Source organism: Scomber japonicus, chromosome 23 (genome assembly GCF_027409825.1).
Source record: "Scomber japonicus isolate fScoJap1 chromosome 23, fScoJap1.pri, whole genome shotgun sequence".
Lineage (NCBI taxonomy): Eukaryota > Metazoa > Chordata > Actinopteri > Scombriformes > Scombridae > Scomber > Scomber japonicus.
Window position 1 is genome coordinate 4,183,523 of NC_070600.1, and position 24,934 is coordinate 4,208,456.

The following is a 24,934-nucleotide window of genomic DNA, read 5'->3' on the forward strand; positions in this document are numbered from 1 at the left end:
GTCGTGATTGACAGGTTGATTGACCAATGTCCTTGAGATACAGCCCTCGCAACCATAGCAACCTCTCCTGTTCCACCCACAGCTCCGCCTCATGCCCATATAAGTAGAATCCGTGTTTTTATTTTTCCCGGCATGTACCTGAAATTTTCAAGATGGCGCTGCCCAGATCCGAAACTATTGGCTTCCGTGCAGCAGTCCACAAACCAATGGGTGATGTCATGGATGTTACGTCCATTTCTTCTATACAGTCTATGCACATCCAGATACTCAGTGACTCATCATGCTAATGACTTATAACAACGACTTAGTGGTTGGTTCATCTCAGTATGAATGTCATTTGTAAAAAGCCAATTTACTTGCACTCTGGATTCAAATACCGCTGTCAACTTATGTTTGTCTGTAGAACCACTAATGGCTGCATACTTCCAGAGGAAACCATACCATAACATGATCTTGATTGGACTAAGTGCCTTGTCACAGTGATAAGGATTATCTACAGAGCAAATGGTGCAGATAAATCAGCAGTGAGTGTGTGGAAGCAGCAGCCAGCAGCCTCTCTGCTGACATTTACTGCAGCTCTCCATCACTGCAACAAAAGACCTCAGTGTAATAGAAATACACTTTTATAGTTAGTGCACATAATGGTGACACTAGCCTGACATGATGCCCGGGGCAAGAAGTGAGCGGGCGCCGTGGCAACGCTCTTTACTGTTACTATAGTAACCTTGTTGCATGGGTTAATGGGTATAGGCTTTTCACAGCACAGACAGAGGTACAGCTGTGGAAACACCTGAGAGAAAGCTGCCATAACAGCACCGAACAACACAGTCTAACTGTTCTGTGTCGAACCGAGAGGCTTCCAATTACACTGTGATGCTTGATCGACATCTTAAACGTTTAAACTCCATTGGGTGTGCACAGGCAGACATAATCACTCATGTTTGTCACCACATGCACACCACCTGGAAAACCCTTGTAGACTTCACGCTGTAGACTAGGGATGGGCGTATCGATCCTGTGGTATCGATATAACGATATTCACACGCTACTCATTTGGCATAGATTTGCTTAAACAAATATCGATATTAACTAACAAATAAGAATTGGGGGTGCATGCATCACTTTCAACTGTTTTAGATACTTACTTACTTACTTCAATTACTATGTGTCGAGACACCCCCGTACCTGGCAGCATATTGCGCTGGCCCCAGTGGCCCGTGTCATGTGACAAGGAAATTTGAGACATGAGCCACTCAGCCGACAGTGCACACTGCACAGCCAACACGAATGCAAGTTATTTTTCACCAGTTGATAAAGTTACAGGAAGGTGCCAGGTGTGCACACAGCAGCAACACAACCAATTTAACCAAACACCTGACGACCACACATCCCGAGAGCCACAGTGAGCTTGAAAAAAGACAAGCTGCTGAAAAAGTTCAGTCTCCTGCACCACCCACTGTCCACCAAAAGACCTTGCTGGAGAGTTTTCAAAAACCAGTGTAGTGATAAAGACAACGCTTGTGTTGTGTCTGTTCCTGAATCTTTATGATCACAATCTAATTTTAACACAACATACTTCAGGTGAAGAAGATATTTATATCCAGTATAGTCGAGTTGTTGATTACTTAAAACAGACATTGGTTTTAGTAATGTTTACTTTTTACTTTTGATATTTTGCCGAAGTAATTATGCAAAACGTATATGTGTGAATATACATTTATTTTCAGAAGTCAGAACACTTGATTAAGCCAGGTATGAAATCCTTATTTTATTATGTGAATAAGTAAGAGGAATTAAGTCATCTTGATTTCCACACCATAAAAATACATTTACTGAAGTTGAACATTTCTGGCTCAGAGTAAAAAAGATAAGAAAATATGAGATACAATTTTTGGGGATTTTTCATCTTTGCATGACAGTTTTATTTTTCCATTGGAAAAAAACATTAAAATTGTGATGTTGTGATATTGGTTTTAATCTGTAACATGATTTTCATATTTGATTAATTATAATACTTAAAAAAACGAGGACGGATCACTGAGGGATGCTGTGACCATGAGAGACTGACTGATGAATACTTTCATCATCCCAGATCATCTTTAACTGTTTCAACTGTTTTAGATACTTACTTACTTACTTCAATTACTATGTGTCGAGACACCCCCGTACCTGGCAGCATATTGCGCTGGCCCCAGTGGCCCGTGTCATGTGACAAGGAAATTTGAGACATGAGCCACTCAGCCGACAGTGCACACTGCACAGCCAACACGAATGCAAGTTATTTTTCACCAGTTGATAAAGTTACAGGAAGGTGCCAGGTGTGCACACAGCAGCAACACAACCAATTTAACCAAACACCTGACGACCACACATCCCGAGAGCCACAGTGAGCTTGAAAAAAGACAAGCTGCTGAAAAAGTTCAGTCTCCTGCACCACCCACTGTCCACCAAAAGACCTTGCTGGAGAGTTTTCAAAAACCAGTGTAGTGATAAAGACAACGCTTGTGTTGTGTCTGTTCCTGAATCTTTATGATCACAATCTAATTTTAACACAACATACTTCAGGTGAAGAAGATATTTATATCCAGTATAGTCGAGTTGTTGATTACTTAAAACAGACATTGGTTTTAGTAATGTTTACTTTTTACTTTTGATATTTTGCCGAAGTAATTATGCAAAACGTATATGTGTGAATATACATTTATTTTCAGAAGTCAGAACACTTGATTAAGCCAGGTATGAAATCCTTATTTTATTATGTGAATAAGTAAGAGGAATTAAGTCATCTTGATTTCCACACCATAAAAATACATTTACTGAAGTTGAACATTTCTGGCTCAGAGTAAAAAAGATAAGAAAATATGAGATACAATTTGTGGGGATTTTTCATCTTTGCATGACAGTTTTATTTTTCCATTGGAAAAAAACATTAAAATTGTGATGTTGTGATATTGGTTTTAATCTGTAACATGATTTTCATATTTGATTAATTATAATACTTAAAAAAAAAACTGCAGCTTCTTGTGATTCAGATTCAGCCATATTGCAATTTGGATTATTTGACAGTTATTTGACAATATTTTGACTGGAAAAAATTGCCAAAAAGAAATGATCAGTATCGGTATCAATATCGATGAAATTGCAAGAAAAAGTATCGGTATCGTATCGAATCCTAAAAGTGTGGTATTGCCCATCCCTACTGTAGACATTTACATCATGTGGATTCTCAAATCCAAGCAGAAAGTTTACTTTGAGTTACAGCCTCTAGCTGTAAGCATGGACACAGGTGCTGTATCTGCATGCATCAGATGTTATTTAAAGGTATATTCCAGAAATGTTATATTTAGTGTTGGGGGGTTAGAGTACTTGGATTACTTTTTGATGTAACTAATAACCTGACATGTTAGGTCCGCAATTTCAAGACTGTGTAAAGACATTTTCTTCTAAACACATTAAATAGGTCATAAATGTATTTCTAAAAAAGGTGTAAAAGCAATTCAACCATTTAGATTTGAATTTTGGAGCTAGGCTTCATAAACTATTTCAAAATGTCTGTGTTCAGGATTTAGTGGACGCGTAACGCGGCAGTGAATGGCATAAACCCGCCCCTGCTGTTGTAGAGGTATGAATACATTCAGCGCAGACTACTACTACTACAGTCTACAGTTAGCCAGTTAGCTTAGCTAGCAGCCAAGTTAGCCACCAAGCTAGTAGCTGAGTTAGCAGCAGAAAGCTCTCAGACGTAACGTCTATGTTTCTGATAGAGGTGGTGACTTTGATTGACAGGTGACACTAGGGGTCGGGGTTTCAGTTTTCGTTTGGGAGCAGAGAAAGAGGCTGATTGTTACACAACTTTGAAGCCTTATTTCGTATATTTGGCGATTTTTTTAATCATTCAAATTTGGCAGGGTGGTTAACAACACACTTTTCTGTGGTATGTCAAACTCAGAACACATATTTATTCTTACTTTACACAGACTTTAAGTACTCAGTTGTTTAGTTATGTTTCAAAAAAAGGTAATCTGCTATTCTTTTTCAACCAACTATTCCTGTAGCTACCTTTTCACCATAAGAAAAAAAAAAACTGCCATAAATTTTGCATCGTTATTACTTTTTTTGGCAGGCAGACACTTGGATACGTGCTACTGTTATATCACTGCACACCTGTATAGCAGCTAAGAAGGGACAGTATTCACTTTGTGGAAATATTCACATTATTTTGAATTTGTGGGAGCAAATAAGAGCGCGAACATTACAGTAACATGTAAGTCGTGCCTGGGTAACAAGAGCCTGTTGTCCTGTTAAAAGCCTATATCTTTCAAACTCTTACATTCAATTTGTAAAGCAGCAATTCTAATAAGAATTTGAAGTCTGATGACATCACCCTAACATTAGGGCTATTTTCTCAGACAAAAGCCTCCAGAAGCATGGCAGTCATTATACAACTGTTGAAAAAAAATCCCAAGAAACTTCATGAAAGCAAAGCCTGTGAAGATTCTCAGTTATTCAGGTCCAGATAAGCTGGATACATCACAAGAAACTGGAGGTATTTTAGATTCCTGAAGATGTTTCACCAGTTATCTAAAAGGTCTCTCCAGAAGTGAAGAAAGGCAAAAAACAAGAAAAGGTTGCTCTTGACTCAGCTTTTCGGGATATGACATGAAAGTGATATTTCACCCTGGCTGACTAACCAATAATTGGAGCTCGCTACTATTGTGGTAAAAACAAAAAGTTGAATTCTTGCAGCAAACAGATGCATCAACATCTCGTATTTCCTATGCCACAAAACTTTCCTTTTCTGATGGAGCTCTGAAGAATCGACACATCAAGATTCTTTCTAATTCTCCTCCTCCTCTCCACACCTCAGCGGTAACGAGCTCCCTCTCTGCCTTCATAAATCGCCTAGTATTTACTTTTTATATATATATATATATAAAATATATATATATATATATATATGTTAATTCTCTATTTCTTTCTCTCTTAGGAGGAAACAGGAAATCCCCCCAAAAATTGCTATTAGAATTAAAGAAGACTAACTCTGGGAATTTAAAACATGAGGGATTCAAAGGAATCTCTTTTCCTCTCATAGCCTTCCTAGTGGGAAAAAAAGAAGGCGCAGGAGAAGAAGTTGAGGTTGGTTAATTAAAGTTAGAATGAGTGGTATGGTGGGTTTGGGTTATTACGAGCTGGGATGAGGTTTGGAGCTGGATGAAAGCTGCCGGGGCTCTCGTCTCTAGCTTTGGCAGAATGGCAGGATGGATTAGCAGAGTTGTTGTGCTGAAGCTCCCACATTCTGGCAGCACACACTGTGACTGTGCTGCTGCAGGATGGAAGAGAGGGAGAATGTGGAGCCTGGGAATGAGGAGAGGGATGATGCAGCTGTGAGGTTGAGCCAGGATTGCTTGGGAGGGGGTTAAATAGGGCCATTATTACATTTCCTGTGGGGTCTATCCACAAGAGGCATTAATAATGCTGTCTACCCACTGAGTGCTACAAAATAATATTAAAGAGGATATGAGAATATGATATTAGATTATATTAGACTGATACATCTTTTTTATTTATTTAGAAAATCATAAAAACATATGGATGAAAAATAGGGTGATCAAAAAAATACATTTGTAGTTTCACAATAACTCAAGTGTACCACTGACAAATATTTATCAGTATTTTCCCAGCCAGTATGTTCCATGTGGGTTACATTTGGGCTGCAAATATGGGTCCCCAGTAGGTTTGTCCGTAGTTTCCTTGTTGGCCCCACCAGTGTTTGCCCATATGGGCATCAAGTGGGTTCTGACTGGGTTTCAGGTGGGGCCCAACTGGGTGAGACCCATGTAGGCCCCGTATGTTTGCCCATATGAGGTTGAAATGGGATCAGAATGGACCTTAAATAAAATAAATACAATATGGATTAGATTAGATTTAGATTTCTTTATTTGTACCCGCAGGTAAATTTGGCTTGCAGTGAGAGACATTCATACAAAACAATACAAGAAAATGAAAACAGTAAAATAGCTACACAACTCATCATCATCCCCATCATCATTCCATGCTGCGTCATAAAGTGCATTATATATGTAGGGTGGCTACCCTAAAAGTGCATGGCATAAAGTGCATAAGTGCACTCCTCGTCATATCATCAACGCCATCATCATCAACACAAACATCGTCAACATCATCATCATCATCATCATCAACTCCACAACTCCCCAACCATCATCATGGGATCACAAGTTCTTATTAAGATGTACGATGGCTGCAGGGACAAAACTAGACCTGTGCCTTTTAGTTTTGGTCCTAGGTACGGTGTACCTGCGGCCAGATGGGAGGAGCAGGAAGTCACTATACAGGGGGTGAGACTTGTCCCCTAAGATGGAACCAGTGAGCCGCTGCAGCTGTTTTATATACAGGGCTTCTGGGCTAGGCTGTGTCTCACCGATCGTCCTGCTAGCCCATTTGACGACCTGGCTCAGTGAGTTCCTGCTCTTTAAAGACAGGTTGCCAAACCATGCCACCATACAAAAAGAGATGACAGACTCAATAAAAGCACGGTAGAACAGCTTCATCAGTGATCTGTCAACATGAAAGTGAGACAGTTTCCTTAAACAGAAAAGACGCTAGTGGCCCTTCTTACACACAGCTTCACAATTTTCATCAAAGGTAAGTTTAGTGTCTATGATTGTACCCAGATACTTGTAAGATTGTACAAGTTTTACTGTCTGACCCTTGATGTATGTGACTTCATGTGGAGGGGCTTGCTTCCTAAAATCGATTTTCATATCCTTGGTCTTTTTTGTGTTTATCTCTAAATGAGACTCCTCACACCACTCTATAAAATGGTTGACAACCGGACCATGACCTGTCTCTCCTGCCTGTAACAGGCTGATGATGACTGTGTCGTCTGCATATTTCATAATGGTTCTTCTATCAAACCCACTCTGACACATGTTAGTGTACAAAATCAAAAATACAGGGGACAAAACACAACCCTGTGGGGAACCTGTGGAGGAGCAGACCTGGTCAGATAAGGATCCATTAACCCTCACTTTCTGTGTTCTATTAGTCAGGAAGTCAAGGGACCAACCCGCAATATTTTTACTCAGGCCAAACTGTTCTAGGAGCCTCTTTGCTAAGATGTGGGGCTGCATTGTGTTAAAGGCCGATGAAAAATCAATAAATAAAAGTCTGGCATGTGACCCGACTTGCTCAACATGTTTGACAATCTGGTTGATCAGGGTAACTGTAGCGTCCTCTACCCCTCTATTTGGTCTGTATGCAAACTGCATTGGATCTAATGCCTGCCCTGCTACTTCCAGGATCTTGGTCTTGACAAGTCTCTCAAAGGATTTCATGATTACTGATGAGACAGCCATCAGTCTTAGATCGTTTAGGACCTTGGGGCAGCTGACCTTTGGGACAGGGACTACTACTGTATCCTTCCAGATTGCAGGGACATGTTGTGACTGTAAGGATTTGTTAAGAATAAAGTGAAAGATAGGGCTCAGTTCTCTGGCACAAGATTTAAGTACGCGTCCACATATGTTGTCTGGACCGTGACTCTTGTTTACTTTAACCGAGAAAAAGGCCTTTTCTACATCTCTGAGGTCTATATTAAAATGCTGGTCATCCGTCAGTTCATGCCTCAGCTCCTGGACCTCTGTATTAAAATCATGCTTATCGTCAAAACGATTGTAAAACCCATTAAGAGCATTTGCAAGCTCAGTGTCTGAGTTGGGGCCCATACAATCTGCCCCTGTTTATGCCCATGCCCACTTAGCCGACTTACATCACTTATGCGGCTCATACAGTCAGTCCACAGGGCTTCACATGTGGGACCTGCAAAATTTGCCCAGTATAAGCCCATGCCCACTCAGTACCCACATACTGTAGCTTGCAATTAACCCATGTGGGGCCCACATGGACATGCTGGCTAGGATATTTTACTTATTCGCTGCATTCACATGGAGTGATAATACCTAACTATGATACTTCAAATTATTTAAGAATTACTCTCAAAAATAGTAATTACATTCAAATTTAATATTAATATATAGTCATTACTGCAATGTAGGTTTTCAGCGGTGAAAAATATGAAATGATCCTGTTACAGTTCCCATTATACACACTGACTGCTACATAATACATTGTGCAGGCTTCCAGTTCATTTAAGAATTAATTTCACAATTTTGGTGCTACATATTGAGCTGTACATGGCCAGGCTCTGCAGTATATACCCTCACACCATGAGCTGAGCCCTTAGGTGCTCTACTCAAGGTTTTCTAAGACTCGGGGAGATTGTGCTTTGCAGTCGGCAGCCCAAAAAAAACTCTGGAATAGTCTCCCAATAAGCTTGAGGTCCTTGGATATTGTGAGCTCATTTAAAAAGCACCTAAAAACCATCTGTTGAGACAGGTATTTAAGTAGTTTGTGGTATATCATGGTTTAACTTGATACTTAATGTCTGTTCTCTTTGTATATTCTATCTGGTGTTTATCATGATTTTATATGACTGTAGTTGATTTTACGTATCTTGGCTGTGAAGCGATTTGTGACTGTTGTCTGCAAAAGGTATTACATAACTAAACTTGACTTACTCACTTCCATTAACATTATAATTTGACTGAGAGGACAAGCTGCTGCTCTGCATGCTACATATATCCAACTTTAGATAATTAGAATTAATGATGTGTGTTTTGTTAATACTGTAAAACAGACATCTCCACTGGTGTTTTTGAATAGCTGATGAAATTTGAAACATCAAAATGATACAAAATGTTTCCCTCTCTAAACACACCATCTTTGGCAGAGTGACACACACTAGCTTGGGATGCATGTTCACCAGATCACAGCCAACTGTTTCATTTAGTACTCTGCCTTCAACATCAATGTCATGTTAATGGACTACTGCTGATAAAATCTAAAAAGGAGACACGTGCTGAAAGCATCAATTTGTCTTTGATTTTATGAGAGCAGTTGGACACATGGACATCGTGGTGATGAGATTTAATGGGGGTCATTGTTGCAATGGGCTTTGGGATCAAAGTGATGCTACATTGGAACATCAAAGCATAAAAACATGAATCTGTATTAAAACTGGGTTTGATGATAGCTGCTGTAGAAGAATTGAAGAGTACGTCCCTCTTAGGCTACACTTGTCAAATTCATTTACAGTTTACAATGAATCCAAAATATAATATCATCTCATTTGGGACATATGCTGCTCTTCATTGTTTCATATCATTGGAAATTAAATGTCTTTGCATTTGTGACTGCTGCTCAGACAAAACAAGCAATTTGAAGATATCACTTTGGGATCTGGAATGTTTTGACATTCATAGATTAAATGATGTATCAATTATTCATGACAACAATTGGCCCAATCTTTATTATCAGCCTTCACAAGCTATTCATGCTCATGTGTAGTGTACATACATGGCTAAGGTGTGTATATGAAGGTTACTTTATTTATTGTCATCGTTTCATTTTATGCATCTTGTACATGTTATACATCTACATAGTGATGACAGCACATAAGTAATGTGATCAGGTGTCAATTAATTTATAAAGCAATTACCTGTAGTTAAAATAAATCAATAACAATATTTACAGTGCAGATTTAAATTGTTACAGTATATTGTAGTCATTTTAAATTCATAGAAAATCCATAGAAAAATACAAAATAAATGATAACAATAATAATAATAATAATAATAATAATAATAATAATAACAATAATAACAACGAAAAAAGTTGTGTTACTGGCTCCTGTAGACAAATTAAAATTCATCTTATTTTGGCAGGACACTGACTTTGACAGAAGTGTGAAGATCGACCAAAGAAATATACTAAAGTGGAAAAATCTACCCTTAAACATATTAACAGATGAACAGCAGCTTGCTTTGACATGAACTAATGTGAATGAAAGGAGAAAAGGATGGAGGTGAACAGCTAAGAGGAGTGGTTCTTCAAGAAGCCTCTGCACTGACAGGTACAACTAATGGATGCGCTCTTCCATTAATGCAGCCTGTGTGTGTGTGTGTGTGTGTGTGTGTGTGTGTGTGTGTGTGTGTGTGATAGATGAATAGAGCACAAGCTAAGAGCTGAAACAAGGCCATTACATGCATGAGGGCATGCACCCAAAGGTATAGCATGTGTATGTGTGTGTGAACTTGTATTTCAAGCATGTGTAAGCATATATAAGTAAATCTGGTATTGTATATTCAATGCACTGAGCTTAAAAATCTAATAAAAAAAAGAAAAAACTGGATTTGTCAACAGTTTTAAAAATAAAAAGCTGCTTTGAAGGTTAGTGTCATAGATGTGTCACTAATGCTGTCATCCTATGAAGGTTGAATTCCCAACTGGGGACAGTCACTAAAAATAAACAGCATGCACTCTAAGTACAGCATGGGGTCATACGTTGGGTAAAAGCCAGTGAACGGTGGATGGGTTCTTCAAGGTTCAATAAAATAAAAATGCTTGTTTGTTTTTTTCACAGGCTATGACCTTCAGTTCCTGGCTATCCATTATGTGCAAACTGCATGTCAAAAATATATCTATCTATATATAATAATTCCACCCTGTTTTCTTCCTGTGAAGGCTCAAAGTGCTCAGTGACATATTGTATATGCGCTTGTGGAGGTGTATAGTTCATACAATGTGCTCATAAAAGTATCTACCAAACAATCCCATCATTTAAAGCTGCACCCGGTACACTTTAGTCCAAACTGAAATATCTCAACAACATATTGATTGCAATGAAATTTCATACAGATGTTCATACTTCCCAGGTGTTTTACCCTAATGACTCATCTGACTTTTCTTCTAGCCACCAGCAGGATGTTAATCTTCTTCATCCTCTCTGTGGCTATCAGCATCAAGTCCACTGGTTCCTACTGAGGACATAACTATATGTATTTATGTGTTATGTGCTAATGAAGGACCATATCACACAGTGCAGCGGTGTGGCTCACTGATGTGGTTTTAATAGTTTCAATGGAGATCTATAATACTCACACACACATGCAACTTCTTCATAGATTGTTAGACCAATTCATATATTGTTTTATGATTGATTTAATTGAATAATTGTTTGATTTTGTATTCACTAGACAAGGAACCTGGTGGTTTCCCTGTGAGCATACAAAATGTATTTAAAAGTTTATGTGAAGCTAATGTGAAGCTTTAGCCATTCAAATGTCACAGTAACAGAGTGTGTGGACCAATAGGCAGAGACTGAAGGGAAGAACAGGGCTTATTCTGGGATATGGAGGCAAAACCAAAAACTGGCTGAGCAAAACAAGACATGACTGAACTAAATAGAACCAACTTGGCATAACAGGGCAGACCAGGCTGAACAGAACAGAACAGAATAGAACAGAACAGAACAGATGACTCTGCAAAGCCTGAACTGAGAACTGGACTGAAATACCAACGAACCAACTGATGAAAATGCAGGGCAGGTGTGAGGACGAGTACACAAGAAAAACACAGAACAAACAAAAAAACAGAAAACACAACACCTCTCAAAAACAACCCAGCATAAATCACACTGTCCCAGAATAACACCACAAGCTAACTAAGAATTCCAGAAAGTCCTTCAAAGAAAAGTCAATGACCCAAGGGACTAGGCAACATAGGCATAAAACCAAAACCACAAAACACAAAGAGTTCCAAAACCATGAGTCTATGACACCACCAGTCAAATCAAGAAGCTCAACAGGGAAACAGCGTCACCAACCTAGTCTCAAAATCAAATCAATCAAAATGTGTAAAAGCTAAAAGATTCATTTTTTTGCTATTGGCCTGCATCTACTGTATGTCATGTGACTGTCAAGCTTCTGTCTGCTCAAACCAAAAAAGAAAAGGCTGCCAATCTTTTTATTCTCAGTGGAACATGCATTTCTCAACACCTGTCTTCAGAAATGTTCTGGATAACTCAACAATACGATGAGTTAATATTATGACTAGAAACAGTGCTGTTCTTTACACCAGATCGCTTTCCCCTGCTTCTAATCACAGGAACCATAGCTGCTCATCTCCTGCCATTGTTAACATATCAACATGTGAGTGTTTTTGTGTTGATGAATGTCAAAGATATCATTGAAAGAAAAATTTTGACATGGTGACAGTGAGTGAAACAAGTCCATGATACCATAAGGTGTTATCGTGTTAGCACAGTGTTTAAAAATCATTAGTAGCCCACTGATATTAATGCTCATAACAGTGAGCATGAGTATGAGCAACAGTGAGTAGAGGAAACACTGCTCAGTATTTTAGTTTATAGACCTCCTAGGTATAACTATTCTCTGATAGATTGTTCTGAACTTGTACTGTTATATCCAAGCATCACAGTGTAGTTATTCTCTGAGATTTTAATGTTCATGTATGTTGTCTATCATACACTGAGTCCCGCCAGTTCCTAGATCTAACTGAATTATTGAATCTCATACAGTCAGATGAAGGAGCTTCACATTCCAAAGGCCCTATCCTAGATTTACAGTACTTCTCTGATTTCCATCCAGAAAATGTTGAATTTGCAAATGTCTTTGTTCGAGAACATAATGGTTTTTATTTGCAAAGCTCCTTTACCTCCCTCTCAATAAAAACTTGGCCCTGCGACACAGCCTCATTTTTACCACTGACTCTGCCGACAAATTTAATGAGGCCTTTTCTTATCTGTCTATTCCCCATTCCGACTAATCTTCCATAAAACCATGATGAATCTGTATTCGGCGGCCGCTGCCTCCTTGGTCATTTTAGCCCTTTTAAAAACAGATGGCAAAAGTCAAACCCTCTCACTTGGCTAAATGAACACACTTCATTGATTATTAACAGTTCTATGAACACTGGTAGTTTTATTAATTGCTTTACACATATCATTATTCAACTACTGTTTAAGAGAGCTAGTCCAGAACCTCTTTCACTTATCCAACATCACTGTTTTTATGAAGACCTTCAGAAAATCATTTGAATCTATTTCATTTCTTTCATGAATAATAGTAACATTTCTAATGGTTTTCAGTCAGGTTTTAGAGATTGCTGTAGTATGGAGACAGATATGTTAAAGTCACCAATGATCATCCTCTGACAGCTGATAGAGGTGATTAATTAGTACTTGTTCTTTTGTCATCTACTGTAGAAAGTTGGGTAAATCTTTGGGTTACTGCTTTAAATCTACTACGTTCATATCTTTCCAACAGGAACTGCTCTGTTGTACAGTAATTACTCATGTTCATCTGCACTATAGTTTTAATTTGCTGTTCCCCAAGGCTCCATTCTTACACCACTATTATTTCCTATATACACTACCTGCTGCCTCTTAGGGCCCATTTATGCTCAACGGACGTACGAAAATGTATTTGTCCATTTCAAACGATGTAACCATCACTGCTCACATACTTCCATGTGTCCTTTACGTTGGCATGGATGTTAACCAATACATCCACCAGGGGGCACTCCAGAGTCAAAAGTTTATGACAACAACAAACTCAAAAACAAACATGGCAACTGTGGAGGAGATATTGATAATGTACCTCTTGCATAAAAGACAAAAACGATATGTTTAAATTTTCTAACCAACTCACACAACCTTTCCTCAAAAAGTTCTGCCATTGTTATTTCTTTTTCATGTCTCATTAGAGCTACGTATCGAGTCGTGACAGCAACACTGCCCCCATGGTTTACGGTGGTACTGCTTCGTTTGGTCCGTATCCGTAGGTTTATGGAAACGTGCAGAAGTACGACGAAATGAACGCAGAGCACGGACAGAAGGCTCCGTCCGTATCCGTATTTAACGTTGAGCATAAATGGGCCTTTAGTCAGGAAATACTGAACTATGATGCTCTTTATACTCTTACACAATGATAAGCAGCTACATGTTGTACTTAAATCCAATCATTCCATTATTCTAGTTAATGTACCTGCCTGATTAACTGATATTTAGCCCTGGATGTCTCAAACATAACAAGTAATGATAATCAGTGTTGGGTGTAACACATTACACCCAATCTATATAGTCTGGTGTTATGTCAGGATGGAAACACCATATAATGCGCCCGTGTAGAGGTTCTTCAGCTTGGCTAGTCTAGTGCTGACTCCAAGGAGAAACAGGTGACAGCCAATTAATTCATTTATTCTCATCAAATATACTCAATTATCAATTTGGAATTTAAATGAATACCTAAAACTAAAATCACCATAATAATAGCTAAGGTTTGAAGATTTTTGGAGTTCTGAACAATAGAGGTTGGCAGCCTTCGCTCTTGTGCTACTTTAAATAGACCAGCCAAAAAGTGTTTATTTGAAAGATAATAAAGTAGAACACACAAAATGTGATCTAGCTAAACGTACTAAACTAAAGAACAAAAGGGAGAGTGTGTGTGTGAGGGAGAGAGTTTGTGAGTGCGTTCATGTTGGATGCACACCAGCAGAAATGTGTGTATGTTCCTTTGTTGTGCAGCCGTATATTCCACGTGCAAAGCATCAACACGTGTAAAACAAAAAAAACTACAGGAAGCAGGAGCTCTGAGTTTCCTCTCCATGTGTGTGGCTACGTTTCAAGCCTATTCAAAATATATGTATGTCATCTATGTAGGATAAGAGTGCCAAATTAGGAAAGACATAACAGACCCCCATTAAAAAGACTGAGGCTGTCCTTACTGTTTAATCCCAGGAACATTGCACACTTGTATTTAGTATCAGGAATGTATGTATATTGTAGATTTATATAATTGTAGATTATTTTACACAGAGATTGTTTATTGTATGCAGTATCTTATTTTTTTTGTATTTATTTTTATCACTTTCACACAACATGATGGAAGTCAGAGAGCCATCAGAGGGGAAGAATAGAGTGTTTAGAGTAGAGAGACAAAGAGAGCGTGAGTGTCCGTAAACTCAAGTGTCAGTTATACTTTAGGCTGGATTGAGTGTGTGTGTGTGTGTGTGTGTGTGTGTGTGTGTGTGTGTGTGTGTGTGTGTGTGTGTGTGTGTGTGTGTGTGTGTGTTTGCGCCCATGTGTCAGGTATATGTAGGGGGATACTGATGTGAAACTGTAGCAGAGCGAAGTTAACATTGTAAAACATTGAATACATTGATGGGAAACCTAACACATTGTTCTCTAAATGTTGCATATTTTGTGTTAGTATATGGTTCAAACAATGACTGTGAATTATGAAGAAATGGTCCATTTTGGATAGCTATCCCAGAAGATCCCAGTAGAAAATGTACTCTCCTTTCTCCATCTGCTAACCACACCATATTTCTGGCCATTGAATAGAGTGACAGTTTTCGCCCAGTCAGCATGTCCATGTGGGCCCCACATGAGTTAAATGTGTACTATGTGGGTACTGAGTGGACATGGGCTTGAACTGGGAACATTTTGTGGGTCCCACATAGTTTCAGTAACATGGGCCCCACATGTGAAGCCCATATGGGTTGACTCTATGAGCCCCATGAGGGATGTAAGTGGGCTAACCGGGCATGGGCATAAACAGGGCAAATTGTATGGACCCCATATTGTTTCAGAAACATGGGCCCCACATGTGAAGCCCATGTGGGCTGGCTAAATGGGCCCCATTTAACCTCCATTCTGATCCCACTTGGACCCCATATGGACAAACATACCCAGTCAGAACCTACTTGAAGGTGGGGCCATCATGGAAACTGCGGAAAAACCCATTTGGGACCCATATTTGCAGCCCAAATTGAACCCTTATTGGGCCCACATGGACTTGCTAGCTGGTTGTGGATACATTAAGATTTTTTACACACTATATGTATGCAAATATGCAGAGAGTTTAAGTGTTTAATGTACAGTATGTTTTACTATATTTCTATTGCCACTGTTTATAAAGCAGCCTCTACTTATTGGTGCCCACAAGAGGAGTTATAATTGTTGACAATAAGAAATACTATATGCTTACAGTTAAATTGTAGTGCATCATAAACCATTTTAATATTTATAATATACAGCTTAAAATTGTTGTTGAAAAAAGTTAATGTGACAATATATTGTCATAATGCCATAATTTATTAGCAAACAAATCTCAATGTCACACTTTTGCATTCAAGTCCCAATGTCACAATATTAAAACAACATTAGCATATAAAGTCCCTCTGTCATACATTTGCATTAAACATTATGTTGCCCACACATGGGCATACAACTACACATTTGTATTCAACTGCCTGTTTAATCCGGACACTATATATATATATATTACCATAAACTATATTTGCAAGAATGCCACGTGCATGAAATTGCTGTTGTCACCACACATTTGCATTTACATGATCAATTTGCAACTGTGACATGGAGCATTTTATGCAAATATATGGTGACAAAGAGTTTTCTGATGCAGGGTATTTTATGTATTTTGCTAATGTATGGAAACGTATAGGGACTATTAATGTAACAGTGAGGTGATAGGCAGAAACCACTATTCACTACTATAGTAACAGTACAGTCAATAACTAGTTGTTGTTATCTTAATATTAGAATGGGAAACTAATCTTTGCGACTGTCTGATTCATTTCTCATGTTGAGATTTTAAATGTACTTCTGGAGACCCACTAACAACTTGACTAAAGGCTATCAGACGTATCTGCTGAGTAAAATCTGACCTTTGAGTGCAGTGGAGAGGTGTACAAAATTAATTGGCTGAATCAGGGCTTTGTAGCATTTGTTACATGACTTAATGCCTCTGGTTTTAGCAAAATTTGCCCAAAAGCAGCCTTCGTGGCACCATTCGAGACTGACCAAGTTTGAAAATGAGTGCTGAAGGGAAATTTTTATGATATAAAGTCATTAAACAGGCTGTTAAAGTCTACTTTAGGAGAATGAGTAGTAGTGCTGCAGTCAGAGAGGTTTAGGGTGGAGACAGACCTGAGGGCAGTGGTGTAGTGGTGAATGGCCTCTTGGTGTCGACCGCTGTCTTTCAGGAAGTTGGCGTAGTTGTAGTGGACTTTGGCATTGTGAGGAAGAGTCTGGATACCAGAGCTGAAACAAGGAAGAGGAGGAGGGGGAGGGAGAGAAAGAGGAGGAGGAGGCATGAGGTCAGTTTGAAGAAGGAAATGAGGAGTGGATGTGACAGCCAGTTCACTGAGAGAACAAAACACTTCTCAAGGAAAGGAAGGACTTTACCACAGCTGTGAAAATTCACAAATTAACCCATACGCAACAAACACACACACACACACACACACACACACACACACACACACACACTTAGACATCAACAAAACCTGACATCAGGATGGTGACAGTTCAATTATCACAAACAAAAACAAGCATTACAGAGACAGCTGGCAGCCTCTGATGCATTTTAATCAGATTCCAGATATAAGCTCAAGTTTTAAGTGGCATTCACACTACTTTATATAACCAGCTGCATCATTATTCTCATGTATGTGTTTATGTGCTCAACAATTGTTCCATTAAAAACAGTCAGAGGGCCTGAACCAATGACTGACAGGAGTGAAACTAATATCTATTACTGGAAAGTTAAAGGGTTATGTCAAAATTAGGAATATCTTAACAACTGTCTTTTGATCCTGATTTGTTTTTTTAAATTATCTTTATTTTGTTTAATTGTTTTATTTTTTTTTAATTAACAGAACAGCTGCACAGTGCATTAATAAGTGTACAGTAAGCTTGTATTTAAATTAGTAAAATGATTCAAATATATTTGGAGTTAATAGGATCTGAATTACAGGCTTCCTGTGATGATTTTCTTGTTTTTTTAAATAGTGCCCAATATTATTCATCACCGACAGCAGCACTTTGTTGAGTTGAGTTGTGGGTACTTTAGCTAAAATAGAGAGTGTTTCTGTGCTGCTTCTAATTCTTAAGGTGTGTTTTTCTTGTTTTTTTATTAATGGATACATTTGTAGAATTGAAGAATGCATAAAGCATCAAGAATAATGTCAAGGTGAATTCAAAAAATCTGTGTGTACCAGCAGAGTGTAAAAAATGTGTTTGTGATATTTAAGCAATTTAAAAAAACTTGAATGACATTTTCACTAGTCACTTAAAATGTGCATGAAAACTAGTGAAACCATATCTTGTGTTTCACTCATATTACTGACCAAGTAAGAGGAGTTTTACTATAAAGTGTTACATAATTCAGGCTACAAGTAGCATTAGAGGTTTTAGTTGCGTGTGCCTACGTAGATCTTTTTTGGATATTGATACAAACGCACCGGAAGAGGGCCTCCCTGGAGAGCCAGACGTGGTTCTGCTGGACGGTCTTCCAGGAGAAGAGCAGGAGCAGCAGCAGCATGGAGACACTGAGGACTGTGGTGCCCCAGCGGCCCACCACCGAACACAGCCGACCCACACCGTGAGCCACCAGGATACAGTAACCCATACTGCAGGAGGACAGGGGGAGGAGAAGGAGATCAAGTAAAGATGTTATTCATGTTCTGTGAGCTCCTCCTGGTTTATATCTGTCATCGCTTTCATCAATCAACCTGCATGACTGAGTGACCCTTTAACCTAAATCACTTCAGGTCCTTTAGGTGCTCGTATTTTCACCATGGACAGCTGATGTGGCTTCACATAAAAACACAACACCTCAAATATTTTCCTTAAATCCTCTGACTTGGATTACATGGGGGAAAAAAAGCTGAGTGTGAATGTCGTCCGTGTTTGCAGTCTTGGTCACACACACACACACACACACACACACACACACACAGCTTAAGGAAAGCAGGCGAGCAGCAGACTTGGAGAGACACAGAGAAACAATATCAAGAAGGGCTTAGACCTGCCTGACTTGCAATGTGTGGTGATAAGGCCAAAAAAGTGTGAGCAGAGTTTAGAGAGGAGCACAATCCCAAGAGAGACAGACAGAATCATGAGGAGAGAGACAGACAGGAGAGAGGAACAATAAGGGCTGGATGTAAGTCTGCTGGTTTAAGTGTACTTTATCATTTATTGGTTCCTTAGAAGAACAAGCAAGGCTGCGTTACATGTGTGTGTATGATATTGCTTTACTCAACATGTGTTCAACAGCACTGGATCCATTCATATCAGACAGTGTGTTACAGTTGTCAGTATTACTTTACACACACTTGGATAGAGCCAGACTGATTTATCATTCAGCTGATACTGGCCTATCGTAAATATATCAGTATCTGCATATATGTTGTCTGATATGCCAATATATTTTTAAGGTATATAGGCAAAGTTTTATGTTCATTTTTATCCTTTTTCTTGATTCAAGTTTAATATATATATGTACATGTATTTGGTTGTTTAACATTTTATAAAATAAAGTTCATAGTTAAACTGGAAAATATCACAGCCTGCTTTGTCACAAGAGTTTGATAACCACATATTTATATTTAAGATTGTCAGCCGTATATTGATACCAGAAGTGTTTTACTTCCTACTGTAATACTGGTATCAGCATGGGCCCCAAAAATCCCATATCCATCGGGCTCTACAGTTGTATACACTTTTTGGCCACTTGGGGGCAGTAAAAACAAGTAGTGGACACAACTATTACATATTATCATCTTTTAAGTTGATGCTTTGGAGCTTATTTCCACATCCAGTAGTTAGGGAGCAACATTATCATTCATTTAGAGACATGTAAGTCCAAAATTCACTCTCTTTTAACTCTATTTTTGCTCTCTACCAACTCCTGAGGGAAATATATGGCTCTTTAGTTGCTAAATGCTCCACTATGTCTACAGCTAACTGTGTCTGTTTTCTGTTTGGTGCTGAGCAGGTAGTGTACAGTGCTTCTTTTTTTTCTTCTCCAAAATGACGCTATGAGAGCACTGAGAATGAAGCAGAACAATAAAGTTGCATTCGGACAGCTCAACTCACTATGAAGCTCCATAAAGCTGATAGGAGCTGTAGAGCCACATCTCACATTACACACTGACATTTGATGCACTGTTATTATAAATATATTGATGATAGTCACTTTATTTCAGTATTTTGAGTTGGTTATATGTTTAAATGTTTATATCAGTGAGTTATTTCTAACTGTCTGTCTAATGGACACATAGAGCTGGAAAGTGTTTGAGCCGTGGTTGGCAGGATGATTGTGAAGGACTAGCTGACAGATGCTCACCCATTCAGACAGAACTGGATGCTGTGTTCCAAGATGATACTGGTTTGTTTCTCTTTATTCCCTCAAGTGTCAGCACTGTCAACATAGTCTGAAAACAGTCCATGTTGAGAATGAATTGAACTCATTTGATGGAACCACAGGACAAAGACAGTAGCATGTTTGTGTCCAGATGTCAAGAAAGTCTATTGAAACCTTTCTGATGTTGTAGAACAGAGGTCATAATAGACCTACCGAGAAAAAGAAAAGAAACAATATTTATCTTATTCTTTTTTTAATTCTTATTTTAATAAATGAATTCTACTGTATTTATTTGACAGTCTACAATCTAGCCACTAGACACAGATGCTGATGGAACTACAATGCTACTTCAAGCTACTGAAAAAGAACTCAGACATTATGATGTTCTGGACATTCACTTGAGGACATTTTGACAAATTGGACTTCAGTTAATTTTAATTGGATATCTCTGCTCTATGAAATAAATTGAGGTGAACCTACTCCATTTCTTCTGTATATGAACAGGACTGAATAAAATGAGAAAAATCAGCCAGGCGGTGTTGCAAAGTGTTGAGGAATCGTTATAACTGTAAGTCAGCTACTGTCACCACTACTTTCTAATTATTAGAAGAACAGATGGAATAAATAGTCATGCTATAATTAACTCAACAGATGTGTTTCTCTTTCTTTTTCGACAAGTCAACCGCCTCATGTCTAAACATTATATGACAGTGAGGATGTCCCATCCTGCTCTCTAGGTTATGTTTTATATTGTTTCACGTTATTCATTCATATGTTTTATTCTTTAATACTCACCTCCTTATCTGATTTCAGATTCACTTCCTGCCATTATCTGTTTCCAGTCTGTGTGATTATCTATACTGCCGTGATTAGCTGATTAGCTTTAGCTTAGTCTGTTAGACTCTCTCTCAGGGCCAGTTTATCTTTGTACGTAATGTAAAGCAGTCCAATCTTTTTCCTGGTGTTTTTGGCCTCTGCTTTGTTTTACCTGGACCTCTTCTTTGTCTTCTTCTTGCTGAATATATTGCCTGATCCTCTGCCTGACTCCCTGTGTACCGAACTTTTGCAAGTAAACACTGTTTTTGATCAAGATTTCTATGTGAGTCGAGTGATTGAATCGTTTTGCCAGCCGTAACAGAAATTTTAATTACTGAATTTCTATGCATGCCCTGTGATACTTCAGAATGCATATAAAAGTACCTTGATGTAGACAAGCACCAAACACCAACAAAGCTGATGGCAAATAATCACCAACATGCAGAAAAACTCAGAATAAAAGGGAAAAGAGCAGCTACTTACACCTTCCAGCCCTCTCTCTGTTTCCACTCTTTCACCACATCTATCCCTATCCATCCCTAAATTAGCATGTAGACATTAACCAGATTGGGCACTTTCCTCCCTCCCTCTGTTCTTCCCTGTGTGTCCTGTCAGCTATGTCAGACAAACAGTGTATGCAGCCATCGGTCATTCCCAGGTTGTGTTCTGCTAATGTTTGCTATCCAGATATCAATGTCTGTCTGGCTCGTGACTGGTCAGAGATATTCTATTCAAGCCTACATGTGTAGAATTTTGATGTGATTACAGCATCTTATTTATTGATATTATGTTGATATCATGATATGAGACTAGATATTGGCTGTGTTCAAAACCGCATACTACATACTTCTATACTACATACTTCCATCCTACACTCTACACACTAAACGACCAGATAGTAAGCAGACCGTTTACACTGTAGTAAACTACACGATAACCTACAATGCATTTCGTCCGTACCAGAGCTGAAATCAGCAGGCTGAAGCTGTTTTCATTTTAGCTCCAACTCTGTAAATATACCACTTTATCCACATTTCTAACCTTTTTAGGGAGAAAGTAAAGTAGCCTTTTAGATCCACGATGTGACGCTAATTTTATTTCCTTCCTGTGAATTCGGAGCCACTCAAGTTAGCCGTAGCGAGTAACGCACTTCCGGTAATTTTCACAAAATAAAACACCTGTTACCTTTCATTATTAAGAAAACCATAACGATAGAATTGGTGCCTTTATTTTGAAAACAGAAAGCAAACATACCCTCGCTGTAGCTAACTTGAAACCACCGAGGTGATCTGTGACGTTTGTATTTTGGGTTTTTTTCAGAAGTTACATTGCAGTTACTGCATAATTTGAGTGATGCATACTCTGCATTTCTGGTGAATCTAGTATATCATCCGGGAACTTCTCACATATTCTAAATCACATACTACGCAGTTGAAAAACACTACATACTTCAAATGACATCAGAGTTAGTACGAGTAGTAGAAAGTATGTGGTTTCAAACAGACCCACTGACTCAGATTCTAAATATTGTAATTTCGTGATGTGGCATAAGTGTTGTCTTTTCCTGGTTATAGTGATGTCATTTTCTGTTAGGGGCAGCCATAGGGCCGTACAATCCCCAGCTCTGGTTTATTAGCCATTTGCAGTCTGTCCCTCTATTGTGTGGATTACACTGATAAATTACTCTTCTTGTCGTTTTACTTGCGGAGCTTTTATTTATTTCATGAATGTGCTATATTGGCATATGAAATGATAATATACCTATAATGTACATCCACAACCAATATTTCATACAGTAAGTTTCTATAATTAAATGTGTAATTTTGCAGCCACTATTGGAATCCAATGTACATGCTACTGACAGTTACTGTATATGTACAGCTGACTGTATATATCGAAACAAACTGCAGTCTACACTCGAGATTATAATGATAGTGTATGCAATAGCTACAAAACAGCTACACTGACAGGACTGATAGTACTGTTATTTATGGGTGTGCATGTGTGTGTGCAGCGCGTGTGACGGTAAAACCTGACAGAGTGTGAATGAACATGGCAGAAAATTAGATTATCATACACAGTCTTGTGAAAAAAACAGCTCGTAGACAAGTGCTCCCCCTCTCCCACCCACAAACATTACCATGCTACACACACACACACACACACACACACACACACACACACACACACAGGTATGCACACATGGAGGTACACATATGGGAAGTAATTTGATTGAACATTTTGCATTTGGAATCAAATGATGTCTCTCGTTAGTTAGAGAAAAATGAACCATGAGAAGTAATCTGCTAGATTCTTAATTGTTATTTCGTGCACCTGCTGGCCGCATGGCACTCGTGTCAGCTGGAACGTGGGACTGAATGTTAAGGAACTTATTCTCAAAGGCATCTTCCTCGATCTCCTGTTGGATTGTAGCTTGTTTGTGCATTCATCACCACATACCCACGTCTCTGCAAATGACCCTGGTGCATATAATATTATCATACTAGATAGCAAATAGGGTTTTAGCAATGTGACACCTGCCCCTGCTGGTGTGTATGATCAGGTTTAAGATATTTTTTTGTATGTGGGTTGGACTTTTTTAAATGTAGCTTTCTTTCTTTCTTTGATTTTGCCAGTCAGTGTTATAAGTAGATACACACTCACACACTCTGAGAAACAGGAAACGATACAGAATTTACATGCAGTTGAAATATATCAAGTAAACCTCTGAGACTTGGATTTGATTCCCCCCTGCTTATATTCAGACCAGGCGGGGGCTCCGGTCCTCTGAAATGAGGCTAACGCGGAAGTAACTTAGAACTGCATTCTATCAAAAGGCCACCAGGAGGCGACTGTCTCTATACAAGTCAATGGAGAATTCACCAACTTCTCACTTGATTTCTAACCTCAGTAAACGTTTTCAAAATGTGTTTATGGTCTCAATCGCTAGTTTAAAGCCTTCTTCAATGCAGTATGATGTTCATTTGTGAAATTTTGGCCTCCCTGATTTTAGATTTGACGATAAAGCAGGGTATGCATTAGGGTGTGGCTACGTCGTGATTGACAGGTTGATTGCCCAATGTCCTCGACATCCAGCCCTCGCAACCTCCCCCGCTCCGCCCATGGCCCCGCCTCATGCCCATATAAGTAGAATCCATGTTTTTATTTTTCCTGGCATGCACCTGAAATTTTCAAGATGATGTTGCCCAGATCCGAAACTATTGGCTTCCAAGCAGCAGTCCACAAACCAATGGATGACGTCACAGATGTTACGTCCATTTCTTCTATACAGTCTATGATTCAGACAGCAGTTGATTACATCCAAATGATTTCTTCCTTTTTGAAATCAATGATGATGAGTCAACGGTTGGACAGGAACAATCCAGAGAATAAAATGGACTTCATATTTTAGCATTACACTGTTTTCAGAAAGGACTTGGCATTGAAACACAAATGTAGAATCAATTGATGTCACTGAAAAGGGCTTCTGTCAATGTGTGTTTTATACTGCTGCTTTCAGTATCGAGCGACTTACTGCAGTGAGGAGGAGTTGGAGGAGGAGGAGTGTAATTTTGGTGAAGAACTGTGTCTGCCAGGTGTAAGAGTTTAAGAGTGGAGCCTGGAATGAGGTGAGGGGCTCAGGTTGACTTCAGGCATGTAATATAGATAAGATATGGTTCGGAGGTTTGGCAATCAATGCACTCACCGGAGAATAGTCAGCAGAAGGGATCATGTGTGAAGAAAACTGACAAACAGTGTGTATGTGTAGTTGTATTATAAGAGTGACTGCATCTTATGTGACTGAGCAGCTTCTCTCCATTGAAGCCAAACAGCAGTCAATTGTAAAGTTGCTTTTCTGCCTCCAGTGAAACATTTCCTCTGTCCTGAGTCGGGTTGTTTTTGCAGTTAAAAGATTTACTTAACAGCAGAGACTTTCCTCTTTAATCTACTGTGTTGGGCCTGATGAGCCGCAGCAGCGATGATGCTCATGCTCATATGTCACACGG

At 38.9% G+C, this 24,934-nt stretch overlaps 1 protein-coding gene across 1 annotated transcript in view; it reads right to left on the bottom strand.

Moving 5' to 3' along the window:
- Window positions 1-24,934, bottom strand: part of tmtc1 (transmembrane O-mannosyltransferase targeting cadherins 1) — a 207,656-nt gene that overhangs the window by 50,243 nt on the left and 132,479 nt on the right. Inside the window, exons 9-10 of the mRNA XM_053314047.1 lie at window positions 18,208-18,375; window positions 16,892-17,005 (exon numbers count right to left, since the gene is read on the bottom strand). Of these exons, the coding sequence (XP_053170022.1) occupies window positions 16,892-17,005; window positions 18,208-18,375 (282 nt within the window). The remainder of the gene's footprint in view (window positions 1-16,891; window positions 17,006-18,207; window positions 18,376-24,934) is intronic.